At 42.6% G+C, this 25611-nt stretch overlaps 1 protein-coding gene across 1 annotated transcript in view; it reads left to right on the top strand.

The window, feature by feature from the left end:
- The window catches only part of GAREM1 (GRB2 associated regulator of MAPK1 subtype 1), a 96851-nt gene that overhangs the window by 21405 nt on the left and 49835 nt on the right, over window positions 1–25611 (top strand). The window contains exon 2 of the mRNA XM_086472659.1: window positions 957–1097. Within this exon, the coding sequence (XP_086328785.1) occupies window positions 957–1097 (141 nt within the window). The remainder of the gene's footprint in view (window positions 1–956; window positions 1098–25611) is intronic.

Genomic DNA, 25611 nt, shown 5'->3' with positions numbered 1-25611 from the left:
GAGATTTTGTTCATGTATCGTGCTCGAGATGTAGAGCTGGCACTTGGAGTAGCCTAATGTGGCTCTTGCAATTGCTGGAAAGCCAAGCAAAGCACTGCTCAGGCACTGCAACCGGTGGAGGAGGGGAGAGCACTCGGCAGAAATGCAGAGGATTTGGTAGGGACAGGGGAAGAAAGGAGAGCTGGGTCTCTGGCTGTGTTTGGGATGGATTTGACAGATGCCAGAGTACAAGAGTATGAGAGGGGGCATTACAAAGATGAGCTGGATGTTACCTCGGGGGCTTCTTGTTGAATTTCTCTCTGAGAGAGGACTTCGGTGTGTGTTAAATTTTTTTTATTTTTATTTTTCTCCTCATTAAGAGGCAGGATTAAGTTTACAGACATAGGAATAACTAATTAAGCAGTGGCTTTCAAAGGGATAGAATGACAAAGCTGAAATCTGTGTTTCTGCGTGTGTGGTACCAAATTACTTCATAGCAATGAACAAGATTTGGCTTCAGGTGGCTGTAGGGTAGTGTGATGCTTACCTTTCAACGTATGAAAATGTACTTTTTTCCCCTTTATTTAAAAATCAAAAAAGTTCTCAAGTATTCGTATTAAGTGAGATAGGCAGACATAAATAGAGATATGAAAAGTCTGTCTGTGCAGAAACCTGAAAAAGGAACCCCAGAGCCACTGCTGAGTAATCTGGATTACAACTCTGTGGTATTGTGTTCATGCACTGAGTTGTTTTGTTTTATATTTGTTTTCTGTAAGGTCAAGTGCTTAATTGCAAAACCGAATACTGTGTAGAATTGAAATTTACTTAACTGTATTTTTAAATATCAAAATGTCTGAAAAAATAAACAGCAATAAGATTAAAATGCTTGTCGTGAAGTTTTTGTAATTCTTCATGCAATAAGTGTGATTTTTTTTTAATTTTTTTTTTTTTAAAAAAAAACTACGTCTGTTTTGCAGGAGAAACTGTAGAAGGCCTTCGAGAGAGCGATTATCTTCTGATTCATTCATGTCGGCAGTGGACAACAATTACAGCTCACAGTCTGGAGGAGGGTCACTACGTCATAGGGCCAAAGATAGAAATCCCTGTACATTATGCAGGTAAAGCTATTGTTGACCTAAAATAGAAATTCAAAGTGAATGAATTGCCTACCGCTTACACTGATCACTTTATTTGACAGAGTGGAGCTAAGCCTCTGATGCTGGTGTCTGTGACTTAACTTTTTAATGACGTTACAGAGCACAAGAGGTACTGACTTATTGCCAGGGCTACTAAATAGACGTATTTCAGTGGGCAGCCCGTTGACAGAACACACAGCTACGTAGAAGAATTGGTTTCAATTTGAGTATAATGAGTTACCAGTACTTCTCATCTGTGAATGTGGTGAGAAAAGTGTGAAAGTTTGAAAATGTCTTGAAATAGTTCGGCCGAAGATTGAAGGGGTTTTGCACTTTGTTGCATACTCAAGCTGTAGGGGATTTTTTTTAATATTTCTATGCTAAAAGTCAGGGACCCTTTGTGATAATACTGCTGGTTTGCAGTGATGCTCCTCAGTAGTTCCTTGTCACTCTCTACCTTTTTGGGTGATGCAGTAATACTGTTGTTCCAAGCAGATATGATACAACTAACCCATATTTATTTTACGATTTTAAATTACTTTTACTTTCCTAGGAAATTATTTTTAATACTGTTTCCTGCTGCTTAGTGTCCTTATTTACAAGCTGAACAGAACAATACTATGATTGGGGAGTGCTTGTCTTACTGCAGTAGATAGAAAACATTTAAGAAGCTGGAAAGCATGAACTGAAAGAGCCATGGCTGTGAAGCAAAGACGTGGGCTTAGTGTTTTATTTGGTCTTCTGTATAGCCAGTTGTCAACTGAGTGATCCACTCGGCTCTCTTATGGTCTCCCTTAAAACGTGAGGGTGTGCCGAGTTGTACAAGAGCTGACTGAAATGTTTTATTTCAGTCCCAGCTGTGCTGCAGCTGCAGTGATGCACCCTATGGCAGTGACGAAACTTAAACCAGTTGCCTTCTTCCGTACTGTTTCTCCTTTGTGTCCACTTCTGGAAGGTTAATTTATTTTTTTTAAGATGTGTTTAAAAGCTTTGGTCTGGTGGCATACAGTGTAATAATATGCGTGGCTGTAAAACTCTCTGAATTTAACTTTCTTAGTATAAACAGTTTCTAGTTCTTATGCTTAGTAACATCAATTTTTTTTACACCTCCTGGCTGCATAAGCTTCAGTGCTGTGGCCAGATAAACTCTTCACTTCCTTCAAACCGAATGGCGCATTTTAAAATCCTCACTGTGGTTCCTGGGAGAAGGAGAACAGAAGATAAAATGGTTATTGGCATGAAAGAAGATTGGATATTAAGGGGTTTACTAAAGCTTCATTCTTAACTTCTAAAGAAATTAATAAAGGTCCGCTAAGCAGGGTTCCTGACTCTTCATACTTCCATTCATTCACAGCTTAAATTTACACAGATACCAGCGAAATCAAAATCTGTCCCCTAAGGTACCGCAGAAGCATCAATGTGCTTTTCTTCCTGCCTTGTGTTAATGCAGGAAGAGAGTGTGCGCTTAATTGACGGAACACGTTTTGGTGTCAAAGAAGTCCAGAAAGTTCCCTGCCATAAACCCCTCGTTAATGAGATGAAAATACGTGAAAGTTCAGGAGCTGCCATGGAGGGAGGGCAGTTACCGAGTATGCGACAGGCTCCGATGCTGCCCGAGGAACGTCACAAAAATGGTCAGCGGGACTTGCAGTACCCGATGGGCTCGCCTCCAAGAAAGGAGCGCTGAGTCTAAGCAGGGGGAAGGTTTAGTTCGCAAAGCACTGCGGTCTGCTGCTTGGGTGCTAACGTTTAAATGCATTTAGAGACCTTGCCCATGCCCTAAAGATTAATTTAGGCTGCTGCGGCGTGCCATCCAGAGCTCTCGAAGCTAACACCGAGCGCGCTTCCAGCGCCGCCTGGTGCGGTGCCTCGCGTTCGCTGCTTTTGGGACCCTGAGCCCCGCGCTAGAGGCGAAGTTTAACGCGGCTGCCCCGGGGAGACTTGCTGGGCGCTGACCTGACCCAGTTATGCTGCTAGCTGTGGAGCCAGCTGGGGCAGCTGCTCTGCTGGGAGCTCTGGGGAGGCCGGGAGGTGGGAGCGCTCCAGAATCGTTACCTTTCGGAGGAGGACGGGCTGCTACCGAAAGGCAGAGCCGTCGGGTGGCGATTGCTGCCGGAGGTGGCTGGCACAGAGAGAGCTTTCCCTCTTTACAGAAAGCACAGCTAGAACAGTTGGCAGAACGTTTATATGGGGCTGTTTTAAAGGAGGGATTTTGTGTCCTCGTAGGCAAATGTTTGTAAACTGTATTGCTGTATAAATTTTGGATTATAGGACTGACTACTGGCATGCTTTAACTTTAAACTTCTGTCAAGGAAGATGAACTGCCTACCAGAATGACCCTTAGAGATGAAACATAAGAGGTCATTAAAATTATTTTCTAGGTTTCTTTCGGCTTTAATGGAATAATTTATATTTTTTTAACCCGTAGCAGAATTTTAATGTAGCAAATTGCAGTATGATTTTGGCTGCGGCGGTTGATCAGGAAGGGAAGTTGAAACTGATGTTATTCTCCTGAGATTATGGGCTTAAGTATGACAAAGTCATCACTTACATATATAAATATGAGTATAAAGTAAATCTTATTTTGCTACTTGCTAAATCAGGTTTTGATACACTTATTAAATCTAAATATAATAAAATCTTATTAAAGAAGGAAAATGCTGTATTTTGCATTTAAGTGAAATCTCATTAACAGGACCTGAGTTCTGCAGTCCTACTGATGGCCCTTTCCCTACGGGGAGACTGCTACCCCAGTTGTTCCTGTTGAGGATGGCTGACATGGTTAATTTTTGCTGTTGCTGTCAAAGAAGAGTCATATATGACAGTTATTAGTCTAACCATTCCCTCTTGAATACTCTTTCCAGTCTGCTTCTCTTTAGAGTAAAAGTTAAAGTTAATGTAGGATTGAGTTCAATTTTCATGTAATTAAAACCAAATGGCTAATGTGTTTCTGGCTCCTAAAACAAAAGACGTCTTCACATGCGTATAGAATGGAAAGCAGATCAAAACTACTGTTCTGAGAGCGCCCTGTCTCGGCGTGGGAGACTGGACTTCGCAAGAGTCCGAGGTAAACCATCACAACGGACATTGCGTTGGTGTCCTTTCCTCAGGTACACAATTCACACTACAGGAAGGTCTTACCAGCTTTCTGTCTGAACTAGTTTTACGTTGCTCCTGGTACTATGATGTTCTTAATACTAATTTTCAGCTCTAAAAGCAAGTGTGTATCATCCGTACCCTTCAGCTGATATGAAATATTACTGCTAGTTTTGGCTTTGGCCGCACTGTAATCTTTACCTTGATAAATGTCTCCCTTAGTAGCCTCTGGAAAATACTGTTTTATGATCTGAACGTGGAAGATATAGGGCATGTTGGTATCTTGCAGAATTAGCCTTCACTGTGGTGCCGCTTGTCAAGAGGAACGCCTCTCGTTCCTCTGCAGAGGTACCTGTGCAGGAAGATGTGTCCCAGGGGTGCTGAGGACCACGTCTCAAACGTGTTCTGTGATAACTGAAAGGCACTGAAGACACTCTCTGGAGGTTTGAACGCTGTGGCCCTTGGATGTTGCCTGTGCCTTCTTGTGTTACCCTCCAGGGCTGTATAGCTCAAAACTATCAAAAGCAGTTTTGAGGATTCATCAGCTCAAGCCGCAGAGGTCTGCTCGGACTCTTAACTACCCAGGTTCAATCTGTTGTAAATGCCTGTGCTACGTGGCCACGAGTCCTTATGTGTGCAGATTACCGGTTTGAAAGTCGATGAATTTGGATGTGGTTGCTTAAAATTCGCCGTACAGGAAAACCAGCACAGAGGGCTGTGGAGTGACCCACGTTGTGTGCATACCCCGACCTACACAGCGTAGCCTTTCCTTCCAAAGCCCATGCTAGTATGGGTGAGTGTATGCAATGGAAGAAAAAGTACTTTGGGATGGGTTGGCAGCGTCTAGGTTATTTTGCTTCAAATACTCCCACATTTAATCAGATCATAACTGGACATTTACTGTTGTTATTTAGGGCCGTATCTCTGTTGTTGCAACTGATGGTTCATTTGCTCTCCTGTCCATTTGAGAGGTTTCCTGTCCATTTGAGAGGTTTTTTCCATTCTGAAAGCAAAGCTGTTCCTTTGAGATGAGGTTTTTTTTAAAAAAAAAAAAAAAAAAAAGGCAAAAAATCCAAACCCCTACCTTTTCTTTTTCTTTAAGCTTCTGCTCAGCTTTGCCCAGGGTTTGGCAGGAATCCCTCTTGTGTCACTGCTGCCTTCTGTGCGCTCATAGGAGGCAACTAACAAAGAAAATACTTTCTAATGTCTTCATAAAAGTAACACCCCATTCCAGGGTGTGCCGCGCTAACGCATCCGGGGTGTTGGAAATACCTTAGTGTGAGCTCACACCTCCCCGCCACGTCGAGAAGGTGTGCAATTGCTAGTACAGGGTAATCGCTGGTGCCCTGTCAGGTGGCTTACCTAAGTGTGCTGATAGCTTTCTTAATGCCTTTTAAATGAGGAAATATAAAAAAACCTTGTCATGTGAACCTTCCCCAGGTGGCTTGCCGGGTGGGAATGAGTCAGAAGTCCCTTCTCTGGTATTAGAACTGGTGCACAGCGAACGTCCTACTGAAACCTGTTTCTACTGGTTTGATGTGTTAATCATGGAGCGGTGCCTGATGGGCCTGTTGCTCGCTGCGTCCAGCTAACGCCGAGGAAGACGCTCTCTGCAGGTCTTCTCAAGAGTGAACTTGCCTTTGCAGCGGTGGAGCGGGAGAGCTCCCTGAGGTTTTGCAACGTGCGGCTGCAGAAGCTTCTTTCTCGTGTCCAAAGGCATGCCTGCTTCTGAGACACAGCTCTGCAGTCCCAGCAGGCCTCCTGCTTGCTGCCCGCTCCGGCATAGTCAGACATGTCCAAGGAGAGCGCTGAAGTATGGTGTGACTTAGTCATCTCCTAGTGGTCTTGAGATCATGACAGCAGCTGCTGTTGCTCAGTACCCACCCCGAACCCGATGCATCCAAGATCTGGAAGAGCTTGGATTTTTATTTTGGCCATACTGAGCACTCTTAGTTGCTTGTAGTTCTGTAAGGACGCTGTACGGCTCTCGTGGTGGCCTTGGAGAGAAGAGCGAGCATGAGACTGGCAAATGTCCTTTGCTTGGCAGCTTTATGGTATCTGCTGCCAACTTTGGGGACAGAGGGGGTGCTTCCTTGTCTTATGTTCAAGAGTCTACTCTTCACTCCCTCAAGTGCAATTTAATGCTCTCTGAGGGTCAAGGAAGGTGGTGTTGGACAAAGAGCCCTTTGTCTGGGGCTTTGCCTTCCTGGGAACAGTGGGTGGTGTCTGGGAGAGCTATGCCTGTTCTTCTGTGTAAATGGAGCAGTAGAGCTCTGATGGGGTAATTTTTAAGTTCAAAGAGGGGTGTGAGATCTAAGACGGGGAGGGACACTGCTGTGGAGTAGGGAACTTACTTAGGTGAGTCCTTTCCAGCCAACAGGTACACCACTCCCTGATATGAAATGCGTTTTGCATTTTAATTTGTGTTTTGCTTTAAGCTTAACCTGGCACCCAGCTATCACGTAGTTCTCCTGGGGCTTTTGTGTTGTACAACTGAATATAACTTCTAGAGAACAGGGCATGAATGCAGTGCTTTTGAGAGAGGCAGGCTGCCAGGTGTCTATGGGCTGGTAAACAATTAATGTATGTCCTCAGAAGAAAATCAAGGTAAAAAACAACGCACACATTTAACCCCCTGGTACCCAAGTTTTGGGTTTGTTTTGTGTTTTTTTTTTTTTTTTCCTTAAAAAATGATCTGAAAAGCTGTTAGAGGTTTGAAAGCTTGTCTTCATGCTTTCAAAAGAGAACTATGACTTCTGTAGTTCTGAATACTTGACTGTGTGAAGTTTCTTGAGAATTGCAACCTTTTTCTCTCCATAAACAAACAGAAGAAGGTCTATTCAGTATTCATTTAAAAGTTTGATCGTAGAGTAGTGCCTGGGTCTTGCAGAGTGAGAAGGCACTCGTTTTTGTGAGCAGCGTGTGCCTCTTCAGCTACAGGTCTGAGATCAGTAATGTCCGAAATGCTTGCAGTTGCCCGTGTAGCATCATTCCGTGCTTTTCTGTCAGGGAAATGATTATGCCTTAAAATACATTTGTCTACTTGGTTTTAGTTTAATTGCTGCCTCCCTTTTCCCCACCAAAGACTGAGTTTTTTCTATTCTAGGCGATCACAGCTTTGTAGTCTGGAAACTGTCTTCATATTCCTGGATTTTTCAAATCTGTCACCTTGAAAGAATGGATGGACTGTTCTTCCATACATGAGCAAATATCTATATTCTTTTTATTTTATTTTATTTCTTTTTCCCAGAGAGTTGCCTTGAACGAATTTAGTTGCTGTCAGACTTCCCCGTGATCCCGTCTGTCTGTTATTCCACTTTTCTGTGCCTATTTAAATTTTGGCAAATGCTTCTCTATTGATCTACAGTGCAATATCAAATCACAGGATCAAAATGCAGGCACTGAAGTTGCTGGCAAAACCTGCTTATTTCTTTTGCACCTGTGGGTGCACATGTTCTTCCTGTTCCTTCGTCTCCCCCCATTAGTCAGGCTGGTGAAGCAGCAGCTTTTTACCCAAGTTTAGTGAAATACTCCCATTTTGTCTGACCACTTGCATTCGAGAATCTCTTCATTTTGTTTTATAACTATTAAGGAATGTATACATATGTCTTCCCATATTTTTTTTGTTTGTTTGCATGCTTCCTTACTTGATTTTTGGTTGAGCAGTTTGTCCTCAGCCCAAGGAGTTTGTTCTGGGTATATATGGTACTTGCTTTCTAGTATCATGCACGGGCAGCTTCCCAGAATGCAACTTATGGATCAGAAATACTTTTTCACTGTGGGGAGATGGTTCAAATTTAGCTTCTAGTGAAATGGCGTTGTGCAATTCTTCATCAGGTTGCACTGCTGAGAATCTTCCACTGTCCGCTTCGGCTCTCTGGAGTTGGTTTGCAGTGTCTAGTTTCCTTAAAGCTATCATCCTCGTGAGTTAAAATCAGCAGACTGTGAGGCTGCTTTTCTCCTTGTATATGTACAACTTCATGTCTGTGAGAGATTTCTGGAGTCACCTACAGAATTTGCAGGATTTGCTTGACATTCAGTTTGGTGGCTGGGTATATCAAAGTTTGTATTCAGCTTTCTGGAGAAACCCCCTTCAGCTCTGTTTTAGTTCCCATCCACCTGCCGGTTTTGCTGCCTGACCCATCTGAAATGCCTGAAACTGCAGCTCTCAAAGGCTGCTGCTCTTCGCTGTAATGAGAATAGTAGGATTAGTGCACAGGGTGGTATTATTCCACGTAATGGAGAAAGAGTCTGATTATGTCCCAGAAGGTTATGGAAAGAAAATACCGGCGTTTTCTCTCTTGCTTCCTAACCTGGAATAAAAGTTTTGTTGTTTGTAGACACCAGTTTGTACTATAAAACTCATTTGGTTTCATGGGATTTGCTTGATGCCTTAAAGGAAACAAAAGCTTGTGATAGTAGTGATATTTTTCAATACTGGCTGAGTGAGGTACTAGGTGGGAAGAGGCATATGCTTTTGGGTACAGCTCTCTTGCTCTCCTATGCTTTCACTTCAGCACGAGTATAATTTTGCCGTTGTTTAAGAAAAAAATAAGATTTGCCTCAGCATTGAACTCCCTGTGTTTTATTTGTGAGAAAGGAAAGGGAGTAGGAGGAGAGAGGGAAAACTTGCAGCTTTTACCACCGATTATTTGAAGTATCACGTGTTCTTCTCAGACTTTCGCCGTTCTTGGCTGTTACTCTAAGGCTGCAAACTTGCAACTTGCTGAAATTCAGCTGTGACCATACAAGCATTAACCCTAAGGTGGGGTTTTTTTGTTTGCTTGTTGCAGAATCTCAAGGGGCAGCGAAGAAGCTGATTGGAGTTACATCAATTAGGGAAGAACTCTAGAGGCTTGTACAAAAGAAATTAACTGAGGAGGATGACTTTTTGAAAGATTGCAGTTGAGGGAATGGTAGAATAGCAGCCAGGAAAGTGATTCCCAGAAGACTGGGAGATGGGCTAAATCACACAGGATTTGCTTGGCATTGCTTGAATTACTTTGCCTTAGCTCTTGGCTGGTACGGTGGAGCACTGGGCTCATTTGCATGATGCTAGAAAGACTTGAGTGCTTGGGAGAAAGGTCTTAAAAGCTGCCTAACTTAACGACTGGGGAGCTGAGAGGAAAAGGCTGATCCCCACTGGGAGTCTGAGGTGTATTTAGGGCTGCACTCGAGGTTCTGGTCTGATCCCGCATTTCCGACCACTTGAGGCTACCCTAAGTACTAACTACAAGGAAATTGGGAATGTGGCGCCTGAGTTCCCAAGAGGAAGCTGTTCTCCTCTCTCATGAGATATGACTTAAGGATCTAAAAGGAAGGAGATACATGAACACTACAGCCTACCTGCAGGTAGGCTACCATGGAGCCTACCCTACAGCTCCTGCCAGCAAGGTTGGGGTAGGGATGAGCTGTCTGTTTCTAGGCACTGGACAAGGCGTGAATCAAGTGTGAAGCTGCTTCACCCTTTCCTACCCTGAAGCAGATGTTCAGACATGTAGAAAACCATACAGTTAAGAAGCTTTCAGGGTAGTTAGAAGCTCAAAGAGGGTCTCTTAGCCTGTAGTCTGTAATGGAAAGTCTGGAACTTCACACCTGTTTTCCTAAAGTAGGAATTTTACAGATTTGACACCACCCATCTGGCCTCGAAGTTGACCCTTGAAGGGAGAAGAGAATAAAGACGAGGCAGCTGTAAAGGCCGTGGTCACTATTTAATCAGTAAAAACCCCATATGCTTTCCCTTCTGTACAAACCTTGAGGGAGTATTTTTATAAAATCTATTTGAGCTGAAAAGTTGTACGTTTTGAGTTGATAGTTCGTATGGATGATGATGCCTTTTGTTAACCTTTTACTTAACTCTGGTGCATGCAGTTGGAGCTTGTGTTTTGTTATGAACAGAGTAGCAGGTGCAGAAGAAAAACAAGCACGTGTCACTGCTATGAAATCTTTACAAAGAGTGAGGTGGTCACCAGTGCAACTTTTCCCTGGGTCATAATCCATGCTAGTAGCAGATGAAGACTTTTTACAGTCCTTATTGCTTAGGGGATTTGGGTATGGTTTACTGCATGCTGCTTTTTTTTTAAAAAAAAAAAAAAACCCTTCATTTGGCCATCTCTTCTGCCTTTGGTTTAACTTTGTCTCGGGTTTATCCCCTCTTTTTCCTTTGCTGATGTTCTGACTTGTTACATGGTCTAAATCTGCGTAGGAATTTGGGAAGGAAGAAATTGCCATGAGCTTCCTATGGTTAGTCTAAGAAATCCCTTTTAGACTGACTGCCCTTTTTTGCTTCTTGGGGCTGGAGGGGAAACTGTTACAACTGAGCTAACATGGCAAACGAGCAAGGCAAAAATTGTGAATGCCTTTCCCTTCTGTAAATACAGAACCCAGCTGGCAGGAATGTAGAGCAGGGGTTTTGATAGGTCGTGTGTGTTTGGGGAGGGAGCTGCAGAGAAATCTGTCGCACAGGATGATGTCAGCTTGTGAATTTTTGGATGCCCAAACAGGATTTTTTTATTTATTTTTTTTTTCCTTCCCCCTGGAGCCAGTGTTTGCTGCTCAAAACAAGTGATAGGAAGTGCGGTAGGAATTCTTTGGTCAGCGTCCTCCCCATGGAAACCAGCACACTTCACGTCTGGGAACGAGAGCCAGTCACGTCAGTGCTGCCTATTAAAGCAACTGACATCACGGGTGTCTTGAGCTTCGACTGAACTACTGTACCAATTGGTGCCAATAGGAAAATAAAACCATGCTATTTAAGCCATGTATAACTCTGTTTATACAGAGAATGTAATTTGTGTGTTTAATTTAGCCTGTGATCCAAGACAGTAATTCTGCTGTGTCAGGGAAAGGCGCTTCTGTGAGCTCTGAAACTTCGAGGAGTGGAAAAACTGGCGCTTTTTCACTGTTGTGAGCTGTTGTGCAGAGATTTTTGTGTTCTCAGTTGGCAGATTAACTTGTTTCAGTGTGCGTGTGTAGAGCTATTAACACTAATAGCGAAGGTGACCATTCTTAACAGCATAGGAGAAACGTGGGTATTTAACTTATGCCGAAGGTCCTAAGCATTAGAGGGAAACTGAAGCCTGTCCTTATTTCCCTCACAGCTTTATGTGCAGACACGAAGCTCCGTTTCTTTCGCTCGTTCCCTTTCCCACAGGTGAAGGCTCAACTCTCCTGTTGAACCAGAGTGCGCAGTTTGATCCCAAAGGCAGGCAGAGCAGGAGGAAAGAAGGAAATGCAGTGTACACGTGTGTCACGTACAGGGCCTTTCATGGGTGCTCTCAAACTAGGAACGCCTGGCTGGGGAGCCACCTGTCACAAAATCTGCAACACTGACAGATGCTACTGTCGTCTTGGATGGTTGATAGCTGATGTAGAGTAAGAAGGACCTTTTAAATCTAAATGCTACGAAGGGTGTGTTTTTCAGGGGAGTCACCTTCACAGCGTGCTCTTTAAATATTTGTCACCGATTCAACCTTTTCCGGTTCATCTCGCATGAATTCTGTGCTGCGGTAGACTGGGAATAGCCAGCCAAGGCTGGCTGGCTGCATTTGGGTGGCTGCAATAATTCAAGCCAGCTGCATCTGTTCCTTGTTGCTTTTTTTTCATGGTGCTCACCTGATCCCTCTTTTAGTGTGTGTATGGACCACCTTTTCAGGTGAAATGTCCCATTTTTGTCATGATGGCTGCATGTGTGCACGAAAAAGGAAGAGGGACACGTGATTAGGATGCACGATCACATCTGAAGGTTTCTGAAGGTCTTCGTGAAAATCATGAGAAGGGCATTTGTTGTCTTCTGCCAGAATAGGTTTGATTGGCTTTGGGTTTTTGGTTTGTGGTGGTTTTTTTACCATTAATAACCTTTTGAACATAGGTAAGTGTGAGATGCATATCTATGGAGGAGAAAGGTGTTCAGCAGGAAGTACTGGTTAGGGAAAAGCTGTGCAAATATCTTAATTCACACAAATGGCATTGCCAAAAAAAAAGAAGAAAAACCAAGTAGTGCTGTGTTTAAGTTTCATGGGTCTGAGTAGAGATGTTCTTACAAGGGTGACTTGGAAACCCAAAATCATCTGCTGGGGAGGATGCGTCCCTCAGAGTTGGTATAGGGGAAGGGCTACAGCGTATCCTGGGGTGTGGGATGAGAAATACTCCGAGTAGGAATGAGAGCTGCAGTGTGATAGTAAATCAGCTTTAGCCTTCTCTAGATGTTGTTGAGATGTTGGTTGGGGGAAATGGTCATTCCTTCTGACTGTTCATGGTATCAGTTTTTTTTTCCTGTGAAGTGCTTTTGGATCCTCCAGGACAGTTGCTATAGAAACATAACATGCACATTTAGACAAACTTCCTGACTGAAATTAATGGGGAACCTGAGTTTGACTTCAGACTGGTAGTGCGTTAAAGCAGTACGTAAATAGAAGAGAGACTGGCATTTATAGTAAAGATGTAGTGTGCATATGCTCCTGTCTAAAAAACCTACTTTATCTGATTCTAAAAAAGAGGCTGAGATGCACTTGAAATCCTAAGGGGTTGGGGTGGGTTAGTTGGTTGGTTTCCTCCTTGTCAATTTGATTCCTGCGGACTGACCTCTACCCCGTGGCAGAAGCCTATGGATGCCTGTGGGTTACCTGTGCTTCTACCCCCACTGCTAAAGATACACAGCACGGACCCAGAGGTCTGCAGGAGCTGTTCTAGGTAAATGGTTGGGAGCAGATCTTGTTTGTGCTGCCTTCCCAAGCTGGGAAGTGCACAGGCTTCTCCATGGCGGACAATCTTGGCTGGTCTTGTCAGCTTACGCTCCTGTGGTCATCCTGCTGGGTGTGGGAACGAGGGGGGGGAGATGCTACGGTGGTAGTAGGGAGGGAGAGGAATGAAGGGGAGATGGTGGTGGAGGGGGGAAGCAGGAAGACAATAGGAGCAGCAGCTTGGGTGGTGGTGGAGGGCAGGAGCAGGAAGAGGTGGTGGGACTGGGGCTCCCCTGCGGGAGGTTGGGAAACGTCGGCCTTGCAAGGACCAGGAGCTCTGCCAATGCGGCTTTGGGGTCTGGGCTCGCGTTTCTAACCGGTGGCTCGCTCTGAGCACCAAGTGGTTCTCAGTGCTCTGATGCTTAGGAAAATTTCTGGTGCCATTTTAACAAAAAGTGTCTTTGCTCATCTGCATTTCTGGTTAAAACTAATGACTAGAATTAGTCTGTCTAGAAGAAAGAGACATATGGCAAGCAAATGGCCCTTTTTAATGAGCCTCCCACTCAGCAGTTGGCTGCTCATCCAGTTTGTGTGTGGCAAAGTCTTAGAGCAGCATCTTATTGCCAGGAAAAAAACCCAACCCTGCAACCTTTTGGTGGGTTTCTTTCAGGGAGCAGGGGAACAGATCATAATCTCAGTATTAGCGGAAGACAAAGCCTCAAGTTAGCTTCTTCAACAATTTTTTACCAAAGCGATAAGAAAATGTTCCAGAACGTAGTTTAGAAAGCTGGAAAGCACCCAGTTCTTTACCTCTTGATGGTGGTTGGTTACCATATGTACCTTTTTACAGCATGTGGGGTTTTCTAATGAAAAGTCAAATAAGTAACATAATGCCTGACTTCTGAAAGTCACAGTAGTCTAAAAGGCCACAGTAAGTGATTGCAGCTGGTCTATAAAATCCTATTAAAATTAATTTCATTGAATATTTGATGGAAAATACCGTATTTGGTAGCCAGTAGTGGGTCTGGAGGATTGATGGCACCATTTTTTCTAAACTGTAGGTGCCACCAGTATGGGGGCATAAAATTTGTGGTGACCAGACTCTGCTGTTAGTCACAGCTGCGTGACTGATCGAAGAGAAATCCGTTGGCGAGGTGTAGCTCGGTAAGGAGTCATGCAAGTAAAACCATAGTTATTTATGCCAGTCTTCCTCATTCAACCTTGTGACTTCAGATGTATTTGTAGCAAGGTCAGGCTGTCCTTCAACACTCAACCTTGCTGAAGAATAGTCTGTGCTAGGGCAATGACTCTTGATATTGGATCTGATGTTGATGTTTGTTCTCATATTGGAGTTAGTCTGTGTATAGCAAATGGAGAATACCTTGCTCTCCACCATCCTGATACTGACCCCCTCTGCAGCTCTGCCTCGTCTAATGTGCAGCTGTGCCACATTTCCTTCTCTCTGTGATTTCTAACACTTCTCTCTGCTGCTCTGTGATTGCTTTGAAAGTGCAAGGTACTTTGCCACCCTCTGTGTGCGGTTGGGACTACCCGTCCCTCAGCTGAAGAGAGAGGGCTGCTTGTGCAGACCTCGGCTTTGAGCACTGCCACCACATCGTGGTTTAGTTGGGTCCTTTGTCACTGTAAGAAAGAGGCTGGTTAAGTATTTCTGCAGGAGAGAGAGATGTGATTCAGACCCGTTTCAGCAGGACTGCCTGCAAGAAGACGTATAGACGTGGTGCTCAGGGATGTGGTTTAGTGGTGGGCTTGGTAGTGTTAGGATAGTGGTTGGACCTGATGATCTTAAAGGTCTTTTCCAACCAAAACGGTTCTATGATTCTGAGTGGGAGGTACTGGATTTCACTGGGGTGGTTGCAGAAGACAGCGCACCTAACCCTTCACCTGGTGCTATTTACTTTGTCTTTAGTTGCCATGAATAAAATTCTAGTTGCCCTTTCAGCAGAGGAAGGGAAGCTATTAGCAGCAACGATTGTGCGCATCCAGCCCTTTTGATAAGATAGGAACTAGTAATTGCAACTTAAAATAACTTCTCCCGGTCCATCCTGTTAGCTGCTGTGCAGTTGTTATCTAAGCAGCCTGGAAACGGAGCTGTGCCGCTAGCCTCGGACACCACCGGGTCTAGTGTCTGACAAACTGGTTTGAAATCCGGGGATGAGCTTTTCAGCTGGCCAACACAGTCTGGGTGTTTGTTTTGTAGGCTGTTACTCTGCAGTCTCACAGGCTTTCTTCCAACTGTGTGCATCTAGCAGAGACTCTTGTGAAGTTCTCCCTCCCCAGACCTCGTCTGGACCCTCGCCAGCTGAGCCCGTGCGTACAAACCTTTTCTATGTCAAATTGCTGGTGACCAATTATAGCCGCGCAGTACAGAGGGGAGGAGGGGGAAGGTATTTGACTCTCTGTATTTGCCAAGTCATATTATCGTAGCAAGGTGTGAGTAATAGCCGCTCGCTCACGCTCTCTCTCTCCACAAATGCCAGATCTCACTTCGATTTGATTTCCAAAGTGTCTATGCCAGAAAGCAGACTACTTCCAGATACCTTTTCTTTGTGTGCCAGCAGTATAAAACATTCAGTGCGAGTGGGTTGAACATTCGGGGGGGGGAAATGTAAATATATTTTAAGGAAGCTATCTCTGATGGGCAAGTAGCTAAAAAAGCAATGCAGCAAAACTGTCTACCTAATCCTACCAATGTGGCTGGACTAAACTGTGTTCTTTGCTGTTGGGATGCATGTAGGGTGGGGTTTTTTTAATTATTTATTATTTTTTAAAAGTCTAGTTTTTCCATTGTAAAGCATAAAGGGAGTGTACACTTTACATAGTGAATTAAATGGGGTCGATCAGGAGTTGGTAGGTCCTGCTGACTGTGCAGTAAGTGGTAGAAAGTTTTCACAGTGACTGATCTTTTCCTATCCAGGAATAAACTGGTAAGGTACCTAGTTTATTTTTATTGTCTTAAATTCCTCTGGAAAAAGGTAGGGTAAATTTAATCCAACCCAAAAGCTGGCTTTTGAATTTTCCATATTTCTGGTTACTCAAAAAATTGCCAAAAGAATTCTCTTTCATATGCAGTTTTCAACAAAACTACGGTGCTTTAGACATTTAAAGCTAAATGAAATACATTAATGTCACAAATGTTAAGAACATAGAATAAAGTTAACTAGTGTGCTTGAGGGAGATGGGGAAAGAAGTCTGAGATGCTGTGAAATTCCTATGTGACAAATTGCCACAGCTTGTATACATCTGAGTGGGTGTGCAAGGAAGCTGGTGTTTTCATTAGAAAGTTTCTGCAAAAGAAGGTTGCAGCCAGTCCTTTCCATTTTGAAAGAGCTCTAAAGGGAGCAGGGAAGGGGATTGAGTCCTAGAATTAGAAACCTAGTAAGTGTTTAAGGTCTGTGAAAATCATATTTCTCTTCCTCAAGTTTTGGGGGGGAAGGACAAAAGAAAGAAAAGGGGGGGGGGGGAAAAACCCAAAACAAAACACTGTCTGAGTGCTTCCGAGAGGATTTGTCTGCCCACATCAATAACACGAAGTATCTTCTGTCTAAGAACATTTTCAGCTCTAAATGCCTGTGGCGCTCATCAGCTGCTGTGGTGGATAAGAACTGTGCCCTGCGTATAGAGACCATCGCTTCGGAGGGCCTAGACCACACGAACTGTGTGTGTGCGCGCTTTATGTCCAGATTTGTAACGTTTGCTGTTGTGTGGTGGTGGGGGGTATTGATTGGTTTTCATAGTTCATACTTACTGGTCCAATCATGATCTTCAGATGCATTTATAAAATAAAGTGGAGGAGAAAATCAGCATTGCTTCCTGGGGCCTCGCCTTGAGCCAACAGCAAGTTGTGCTTTTCCGAATCTGAATCGAAAGTTTCCACTGAAAGGCAGCACTTGAGTAATACTTGATCGTGTTCGTAGTTTAGTTGGAACCGATTAAAACAAACTCTCTTTCTACAGGCTTAGTTGTTTGTAAAGCTCAAACCCGTATGTGGGTAGCTATTTGGAAAACTAAAATGCAGGACCTGGTTGGTTCCCATTTGCCCTAGGCTTCAGTATCATTGACTTCAAAAGAAATCGGCAATAGAAACAACTTGGGCTGGTTTTGGCAGATGAGGCTTTTTTGTTTCTTGCTTTCCTTGGTTGGGAGGGATGATCTTGAACGGAGACAGAATACTTTGACTAGCATTGCTATAAATATTAGTTTCCCCTCCAGGAATTCTCTGTATGAAACAAACAAACAAAACTGTTTAAAAAATTTGTCCTTTTATGTAAGGAACCATTAAAACGAATCCAAGCACCCTCTTACCTATGTCCTCAAACAGTTTCTCTGAAACAGATTTAAAAATAACTTTGTTTTCTTGCGTTTGGGGTCTGTTTGTGGTATGCAGCCACAACTCCATGCTGTTGCATGCTAGAGCATGTCCTGTCGTGGCTGCTTGGGCCAGGTGTGTTTCACAAGTCAATTATGCTTAAAATAAACAATTGCTGTAACTCAGAAATTTGTCTTGAATGATCAGTTTTGTAGTTCCAGGGCTCAGTAACCCTCATCAGGTAATTCTTCACCAAGTATAGTCTTCATTTGAAAAGCTCAGCAGTTGTTAATCTTGGTGATTCCTCACTGGAGGAAAAAATTCTTCTTTCTCTGCCGTAGGAGGAGAGTGGTTATGGCATGGGGGTGATGTCAGAACTTTTGGGTAACGTTTGGAGTAAGCGAAAAAACAAACAGCATCAGGGAGGGATTAGATGAAGCTCTTCGTAACTGGCCTCTTAGGTCGGAGGAAAGCTCTATACTGTCTCTGTTATAAGTAATTTTGCAGAAGCACATAACATTTCCTGAGTTGAGCCATGGATTTTTTTTATATATTTTTTTTTTCCAAGAGTAATAAAAGTCTCACTAAACTCAATGGGCGCAGAGCTAGATTACTGATAAAGGCTCTTGAGAAGAGCCTGCTTCTGAGTATTTGAAAATATTTATATTCTCTGGTATTCTCCTGATACTACCATGGTTCAAAAAGTGGAAAATATAAGGAAGCAATCTGGGTGACTTCCAGTTATTTGAACACAATGCCCTGGCTCTAGGGGCTCACTTCCATGAGAGGAGGTGGAGGCTACAGATGGCAAATCTTATTCAGAAACAACTAGGATTCAAAAGCATGTTGCCTGAAACTTTGGAGCTTAATCTAGCGGCTATAAAAGAATGTCCATCTATATCTGTATAGAAATAAATTATAGCAAAATCAGTTTAATGCCCAAGGATGGATGGAGCTGATGCAGATACAGAGATGCTTATATTTGTTCAGCTGATTCCATGTTAAGTGCTGTTCAGATGTAATGGCAGCAACAACAGCGTCATTCCATATTAGCTGTAGTGTGGTTGTAATAGCAGCGACAACAAAAATATGTACTTACAAACTCAGAACATGTAAGAATAATTATTAATTTTAAATGCACTGAATTAGTCGCTCCCAACCACCCATAGGAATGGATTTTTGGGTGTTGCATTTTGGAGCACGAAATCTAGGTTCCTTACTCCTAGCTGCTATGGCTCAGAAACGTCGTTAGGAGTGAAGAACAGCGTAAATGTGGTTTCCACTGAAAAGAGCAGGTGCAAGACCATATACCAAGGACTTGTATTCTTTAATAAAAGCACCTCTTCTTGTAAGAGTTGGGCTGCAGACTGTTCGAACCATGTCCAATCAAATATTTGGAAACAGATGCAATCGACTGTTGTTTCTCCTCTCTTGCCTTCCAGTGGATAGTTGGCACGTATTAAAACTAGCTGATAAAGATTAATTCTGTATAAAAACTTTTTAGTTAAAACCAAAACCAAACCACACCAAAACTGTTGCTTTCCATAATTAGTCCAATCTACTTGTTTTCGTGGCCAAGTAAATTTATGGAACTTTTTGTTGTGACTGGAACGACACAGAAGTCAATAACATGGTCAATGTAAAATCCCACAGTACTGTTTTCGTGGTTGTCTTTCAGTCTGGTGGTAGATGTTTTGGTGGAGTTTTCGGTTTTATCTTTTTCAATTTCTTTTACAGACTTTTCTGCATGGGGAGTTACCACTTAGGATTTGTGAAGACCTGATAACTACAGTGTTTGACTGTTCCAGTATGTCCAACTAATAGAGATGGCAAAATGTTGTCTGCAAACAGTTATATATGCAAGAGTTCAGACCGACATGGAAATCAAACTTTGGGTGTCGACACCAGTATTCTTTCAAATAGTGTAAACAACCAGACAGATTATTCTTAGCAATGATTTATAAACCCACCAGAGATTTGATTGCATCCAGATTATAATGCGACATTTCCCTCTGAGCTGCAAAGGCAGTTAGTTTGCCAGTGGAGGTTGTGAGGTTGCCACTATTTTTTTTTTTTTTTTTCTGTCATTTTGAGCCTGTGTGTGGTATCACCGTACTGGTTTTGGCTGCTCAACAATCTTGAGTTAACTAACACAAAACTTAAAGTAAATACATGAAGAATGGCTAAGAGGTTGCTGAACTTGTTTAGAGATTTGGTGTATTCCCCTAAAGAAAGAAAGCAAGCATTTCTTCTGTACTTGGCAAATCCTTTTATTGGATTTTTTCCCCTTATGCTATCAGACTGATTTATCTATTTATTTATTTACTACTTTTTTTTTTTTTTTTTTTTTTTTTTTTCCCTGCAGATGTATTGGCTTCAGGCATTGGCGGCTGACCCGAGTTATATTTGTGGAGTTGATGTCTGTATTGTATTGATTGTGCTGTTCCTAAATATAGCAAAGTCACTTTTAGGCTGTTTTCTCCCTCTTGTTTTGCAGCCATTCAGAGATGCGTGTTCCTCTGTGAGGTTTTGAGTAGAAGCTTTCTGATCTTGAGAACTGTGAAAAGTTTAAAAAATACCTTTATGCTGTAACTGACTAGCAGAAATTTTTAATGATCTTTTTGAATGGCTGTTAACTGTGAGAGGGGATTTTAGGCCATTTTAAAAAAACTAAGCGCTTCCCTCTCTCATTGTGCAATTAGCAAGACCTATGTATTATTTGGCAAAAGTCCTTACTAAATTTCTAAAAAGTTACTGGTATATGGTCTTAAAGGCTGCTTTGTGTTAAAATGAAACTTGCTCAGATCCAAAATGTTGGCAGTAGGTTCTCTATGGTTTGTTCAGTTCTGTAAAGCTTTCCAGTAAGAGACGACTTGCTGTTGTAGTCTTGCAAGAACAAGACGGTGGGGCCATCCTGGTTGTTCTTTGTGAGGTCTATTGCTTTCCTGTCTCTGAAAACGTGGAAGGTCTTGTTTTGGATGAATCTCAACAGTTAGGCTCAGCTAGGAGAAAAAAGGAGAACTTCCCAGGTGAAGCAAGAAGGTGGATGAGACTGAAGTTCCCCAGGCTAGACTTGTAGCGAGAGTGAGTCATAATCCATGTCCAGATAAGATGCTCCTCTAAGATGAGAAACTCTTTATATTTTTTTTTTTTTTGTATACCAGATGGTGCAGGCTGAGACAACGGAAGATGAGGAGGCATTCCTGGCGCTGGGCTGAAGTATTCTTGTGCTAGAGAGACCCTGAATTAAGGATAGCAACTAAACTCGCCTGATCCTGAACAGAGACGAGCTTTAAAAGTACTTGGTATCTGGTTAGAGAGGAATATTTGTGAGAACAGTGATAATTTGGCACTGAGATGCAGTGTAGTCATGAACACAGATGCAAAACTAGAAGAGCATCGTGTAGTTGCAGTGGAAAATGTCTGTCCGACCACTAACAGCTCAAAAGTAGCAGCGGCAGCTTTTGGTCGCTTAGTGCTGGAGTCTGAATCCGAGTTCCCTTCACGTGCCCCAGCTGTGCCTCAGCTCTGGAGTGATCCTGAGGACTGGAGCATCAGCCCCACAGAGGTGCCCCGTCGCTGGCACGTGGCCGGCAGTGGGCCGAGGGGGACGCTGCTGCTGCTGCAGAGCAAGTGGGACACCTGCTACAAGCTCCTTGCGTGTTATTTCTGTTTGGTAAACAGCACATAAAGCACTAGAGGAAGTAGTAAAGACAATAATTTATAATCTTAAATGCATGATGTAATCAGGACGCTTACAAAAGGGGATTTTGTAACCATCTTTCCTGTTTTATTAGTATTCTCTTGCATTGCAAAACTGTTCCTATTACCGGATCTGTTTGTAGGTGTGTTTATTCTTAGGGGTTGGGACGCTTCTTTCATCCACAGATTGAACTGTTAATGTCTGATGTATTTACGTTACACCCATTTCGCCATTTTTGAGTTCGTGAAAGATTCCAGTCTGCAGTTTAACGTTCTCCACTGACCATGCAGTATTAGAACTGATTTGAGTCTTGATTTATATGACCACCTTCTTTCAAAAGAACAACCAACCTGGATTGTCCATTTCCTCTAAAAATGCCTAATTCCATACTCTTTCCAGTCCTTTCTTCATCCTGCTGAAGCTGACTGGTAAAAAAGCCTTTCATTTGATCTGTACGTTGACAGCTTGCACATAAATGGAGATTCGACGAAGCAGTTAGTTGCAGCCTGCTTTGTGTCTGACACTGCCAAAGGTTTTAAGCAGGACTGAAATCTAGCTAGCAAGGGCTTAAATCATACAGCTAAAGGATATGAATGCAAATTTGTCAAGTGTTGCGGCCATAATATCTAAGTGGCCCTTTAAAAAAAAAATCAGTTGCTGATTTGTTGCCAAGATTTTCTTGGGGGAGTGTTTTGTTTCTGTTGCTTTGAGGTGGGAAAGGTGCTTGGACTTTTTTTCTTTTTTTCACCTCATCTTGGAACCTCATACACCCAGAAGTACAAAGGTGTAATTCCAGCAACTTGTCTTCAAAAAATGTAGCATCAAAAAAATTCTAACCTCGTGCTGCAGAACATTATAGTCACCCAGAAAAAATGCTTATGTAACTTCAGAAACCTCTTGCTTGAATTGAGCTGAGACTGGTCTTAAGCCGTATTTAGTGGCTATTTCCAAATTAAAATAACACTTGCACAAGCTGGGCAGAACATGGAGCTGTGAAACCATTTTTTTTTATTACATGCCTAGTTTATGCACGGCTGACATGGTTGGAAGAAACGTGCTTCCACGTGTTTGTATGTGCGTATGCACACGCTGCAGTATCTGTGATCAACCGGCAGACTAGAGCTTGCTTCCTTACCTCTCGTTCTTTTTAAAGAAGCGGGAGTATCTGGGTGACATGTTTGGTTTCAAACTTGGTTTAACTAGTTAGTGCTTCACAGTCCTTTATTATTTGTCTTTGTAGAGCAGCCGTAGTATCTTAAGCACCGTTCAGATACATGGGCAAATAGTCCCTGCAGTGGGAAACTTCCATCCTGCTGAAGGCAAGCGGCAGAGGAGAGGGGAAGAGGAGATGGCAACAAGAGTATGTACATTTAGGGTAGATCCAGGCAAGTCTTAGAGCTGCATGGATCTTACTGGAATGGCTGTATGATTCGAATGGCTTTTTTTTCTTTTTTTTTTTTTTTTTTTTTTTAAGCTGGCAACCTCTTCCACAACTGAGTGATGCTTCCTGCCTCCCTTTCTTGGTCGGGAGCCTGCGTGTTCTGCCAGAAAGCAGCTGTCACTTGACACAATCTGTTCTGTGCTCCGGCGTAGGCTGGCTGCTCAAAGGGGAGCTCTGTTGATTCTTACACATTAGGAGATTAGAGAGTGACTTCAACCTCCCTTGGTTATTAGGGCTTAAAGACCAGCTGCAGAATGAAATATTTGGAGCCTGTTTCACTAGCTTTCCGCAGCAAAGTGGGTCGGGGTTATGTGTTGAAAGAGGGAGGGGTATGGTGTTCTGACACCTACAGATGCTTCGGGTGTATCGTGGTAGATGTGGAGAGGGGGAAAGTGGAAGGGAGAATTTTTTTGAGAGTTTATGCAGTGGGCTTTTTGCTTTTGTTTGTTTCTTTGCAGGGGTTGAAAGGTAAGGTCCGTGGTTTTGAAATTGATATGTATATATGTGTGTATGCGTGTGCATATATGAAAATATATACACACGAATATACACATACCCCCTCCATATATATATATGTATATACACACACATATATAGATGAATATATATGAAACAATGATTACAAATTACTACCACCTCTTGTGGTGACTGTGAACAATTCAGAGTGGTACACTGCTGCTCCTGAAGGCCGATTTCTCTTTATGGAGATCAGAAAAATAGCAGGGTAGTAATACCAAGCTTCCTGAACAGTAACAAGTGAAGGAAAAAAGTATTTCTGCAGAACAATTAAGCCTGTTTGGAAGGTAATGAGCACCAGAATCACATGCCAAGGCCTAGTTGCAAGGAGTTTCCAAGTTACAAGAGACGCTTGTATGGGAGCTTATTTCTCCAAAATAAGCCTTAATTAGTAAATGGCAGTGCAGTGAATTTTGTCATCTACTAAATCATCTGAGAGTCCTGTCTAAAATGTTTCCTCAGGACAACTTTGAGAGAGCCAGTAGTGCTTACCCTATTTGTATGTAGTTATTTTACTTAATGCTCTGTTTCAGTGATTACACGGTCTGATATGAAAGTAACACCTTTTGGGGTATATTAATTAAATTTAACTGAAAGGCAGCATAGCTGAAGGATATTAGAAGAACTAATTACCCTTTGGCATTTTTTCTTTTCTTAAAGCTGAGTGAAGAAAGATTGGTTTTGTGTGCTCTTAAAGCATCCTTACATTTGCAGTGTATATAGTCTTAAATTTAGGAAAATTTGTGATAAAGGCATCTCTCATTCTTAACATTTATGTTTCCATGCAGAAAGAGCACAGTTTAAGTCTACTAGTTAGACTACAGTGATTTGAGAAGGTAATGTGAAAAATCAACCTTTAGTGTGTATTTAGGGTTCTCCAGTGATCTTCTAGGAGAGGCGGTGGTATAAAATTTGATCCGTTTATTTTACTAGAAAAGCTGTTATGTGCAATGTGTGAATGACTCCAGTTTTGGAAAAAGATGGAAAATTTATCAAAGAATGCAAATGGCTCAACAAAAACCAAGTCATCTGTTTAATTACAGCCTCATGTTTAAACGACAAACTGTGGCACTTTCTTCATTTCTTATAAAAGTGGCCTTCATCTCCTTCAAGTTGTGAAATTGAAGTTTGTCACAATAATTCAGAAAATTCCTGAGTTCCACCGACATTGTCCGTGAGTGTTTCAGCTGCTCAACTTTGTTAGAGATCATGAGATCAAATCCTTCTCTCTCCCACCCCCTTCCCTCTCTTCTGTCTGTAAAGACTGTTTTGTTTGTGTAGTTTCTTGGAACAAAATCCACTGACAGCAGTCTGTGCAGTAGATTTATTAAGCAAATACAGTAGCTCCTTCTGTAGCTTCCTTTCCTGTATCATGCCTGTGACCCTTGGAGTTTTTCCAAGATAATGTCAGTCTTATGCTTGATAGTTGGATACATTAATTATGCTTATGTGAAACCGAGTGTCTTAGACTTCTTTCATTCATTGCTACTCTTTGCAAATCTTGCTGAATTAACTAGTTCCTAGAAGCGTTTGGTTCCAAAGCAGAAGGCTTTTAGGTTATGGCCTGGGCGATCACCTACTAGTTGGTCTTTGGAGAACTTGCAGGGTGGTGACACTCTGCTGCTCCTTGCTTCCAACTTCTGCCTAACAGTTGAAAGGTGAAAATCAGGACTATGCTGGGGGCTGTCTCAATACAGCAAATTCATTGTGTTGGCGGGCAGACCTGGGGAGGTGGTGATGGTCATTGTAACTTCACTGCAGTTGTTGGACCACTTACCTGCTGTTGAAGTTGTACAAGACATAACATTAAAAGGAGTCTTTGACCTATCTGAATGGTTTTTTTCAGTGGAGATCCTGATACTTCTCTGGCCGGTGTAAGGCTAATAAAAAAACCTGCTTTTCACAGTTGCATTAAATGTCAGTGGACCATTAAAAGCCCTTACTGCAGAAGGAACAAACCTGGAAATCTTCCTTTTCCCTCAAAACTGTCTTGTGTACTGAGCTGTACATACTCCTAACAGACCTCCTCTAAGCTCCTGCAGGAAAATGTAAGGCAATTAGTAGAAAATGAACAGCAAAGCAAACACTATGGTCATGCCTCGCTGATTAAAGGTACTTGAATCATGTACTTTCTCTTTAAGTAATATGATGATTATCAACCCATCCTCGAGCCAATTAGAAGACGTAGGTGTGGTACTTCTCACCCTGTTCTGATGCTAGCTACTTGATGCTAGACTGTCCTGAAAGTCTTCCCCAAAGGTGTCCCTTGGGTACATTTTCACTTAGGTGCTGTATGGAAGTAAGGACTTAAATGAAAATAGGGTTGAAATGGTGATGGAGGTGGAGCAAACCTGGCAATCCTAAGTGTTGACATCTTTCGTGTGATGGTGAGAATAGGAAGGATGGCAGAGTAGGAGGAACGAACCGGATTTCGTTTACTAACTGTGTTGATTGCTGTCAGTTCTTTGCTAGTCTGATTCTTCCCTAGTGGGGTGAGTAGGATGTACAGGGTTTGCTCCTCTTTAGGTTATTTTATGTATAAAACCTGTACTACTCTGCAGGCCGAAGTGTGCTTACATCAGGCAAAGGACTACACTGGTCTAACTCAGCTGATGACACTTATTTTTATGAGGATTCTTGATTGCATATTGACTCAGTTATGCCTGGCTGATTGAGATGGAAGTGCATTAATTTGCATATTACTTCCAGACTAATCAAGAATAGCTGTAACT

Source organism: Leptosomus discolor, chromosome 13 (genome assembly GCF_034619465.1).
Source record: "Leptosomus discolor isolate bLepDis1 chromosome 13, bLepDis1.hap2, whole genome shotgun sequence".
NCBI lineage: Eukaryota > Metazoa > Chordata > Aves > Leptosomiformes > Leptosomidae > Leptosomus > Leptosomus discolor.
The sequence above is the reverse complement of the archived record's forward strand: the minus strand, read 5'-3'. Positions and strand labels throughout refer to the sequence as shown.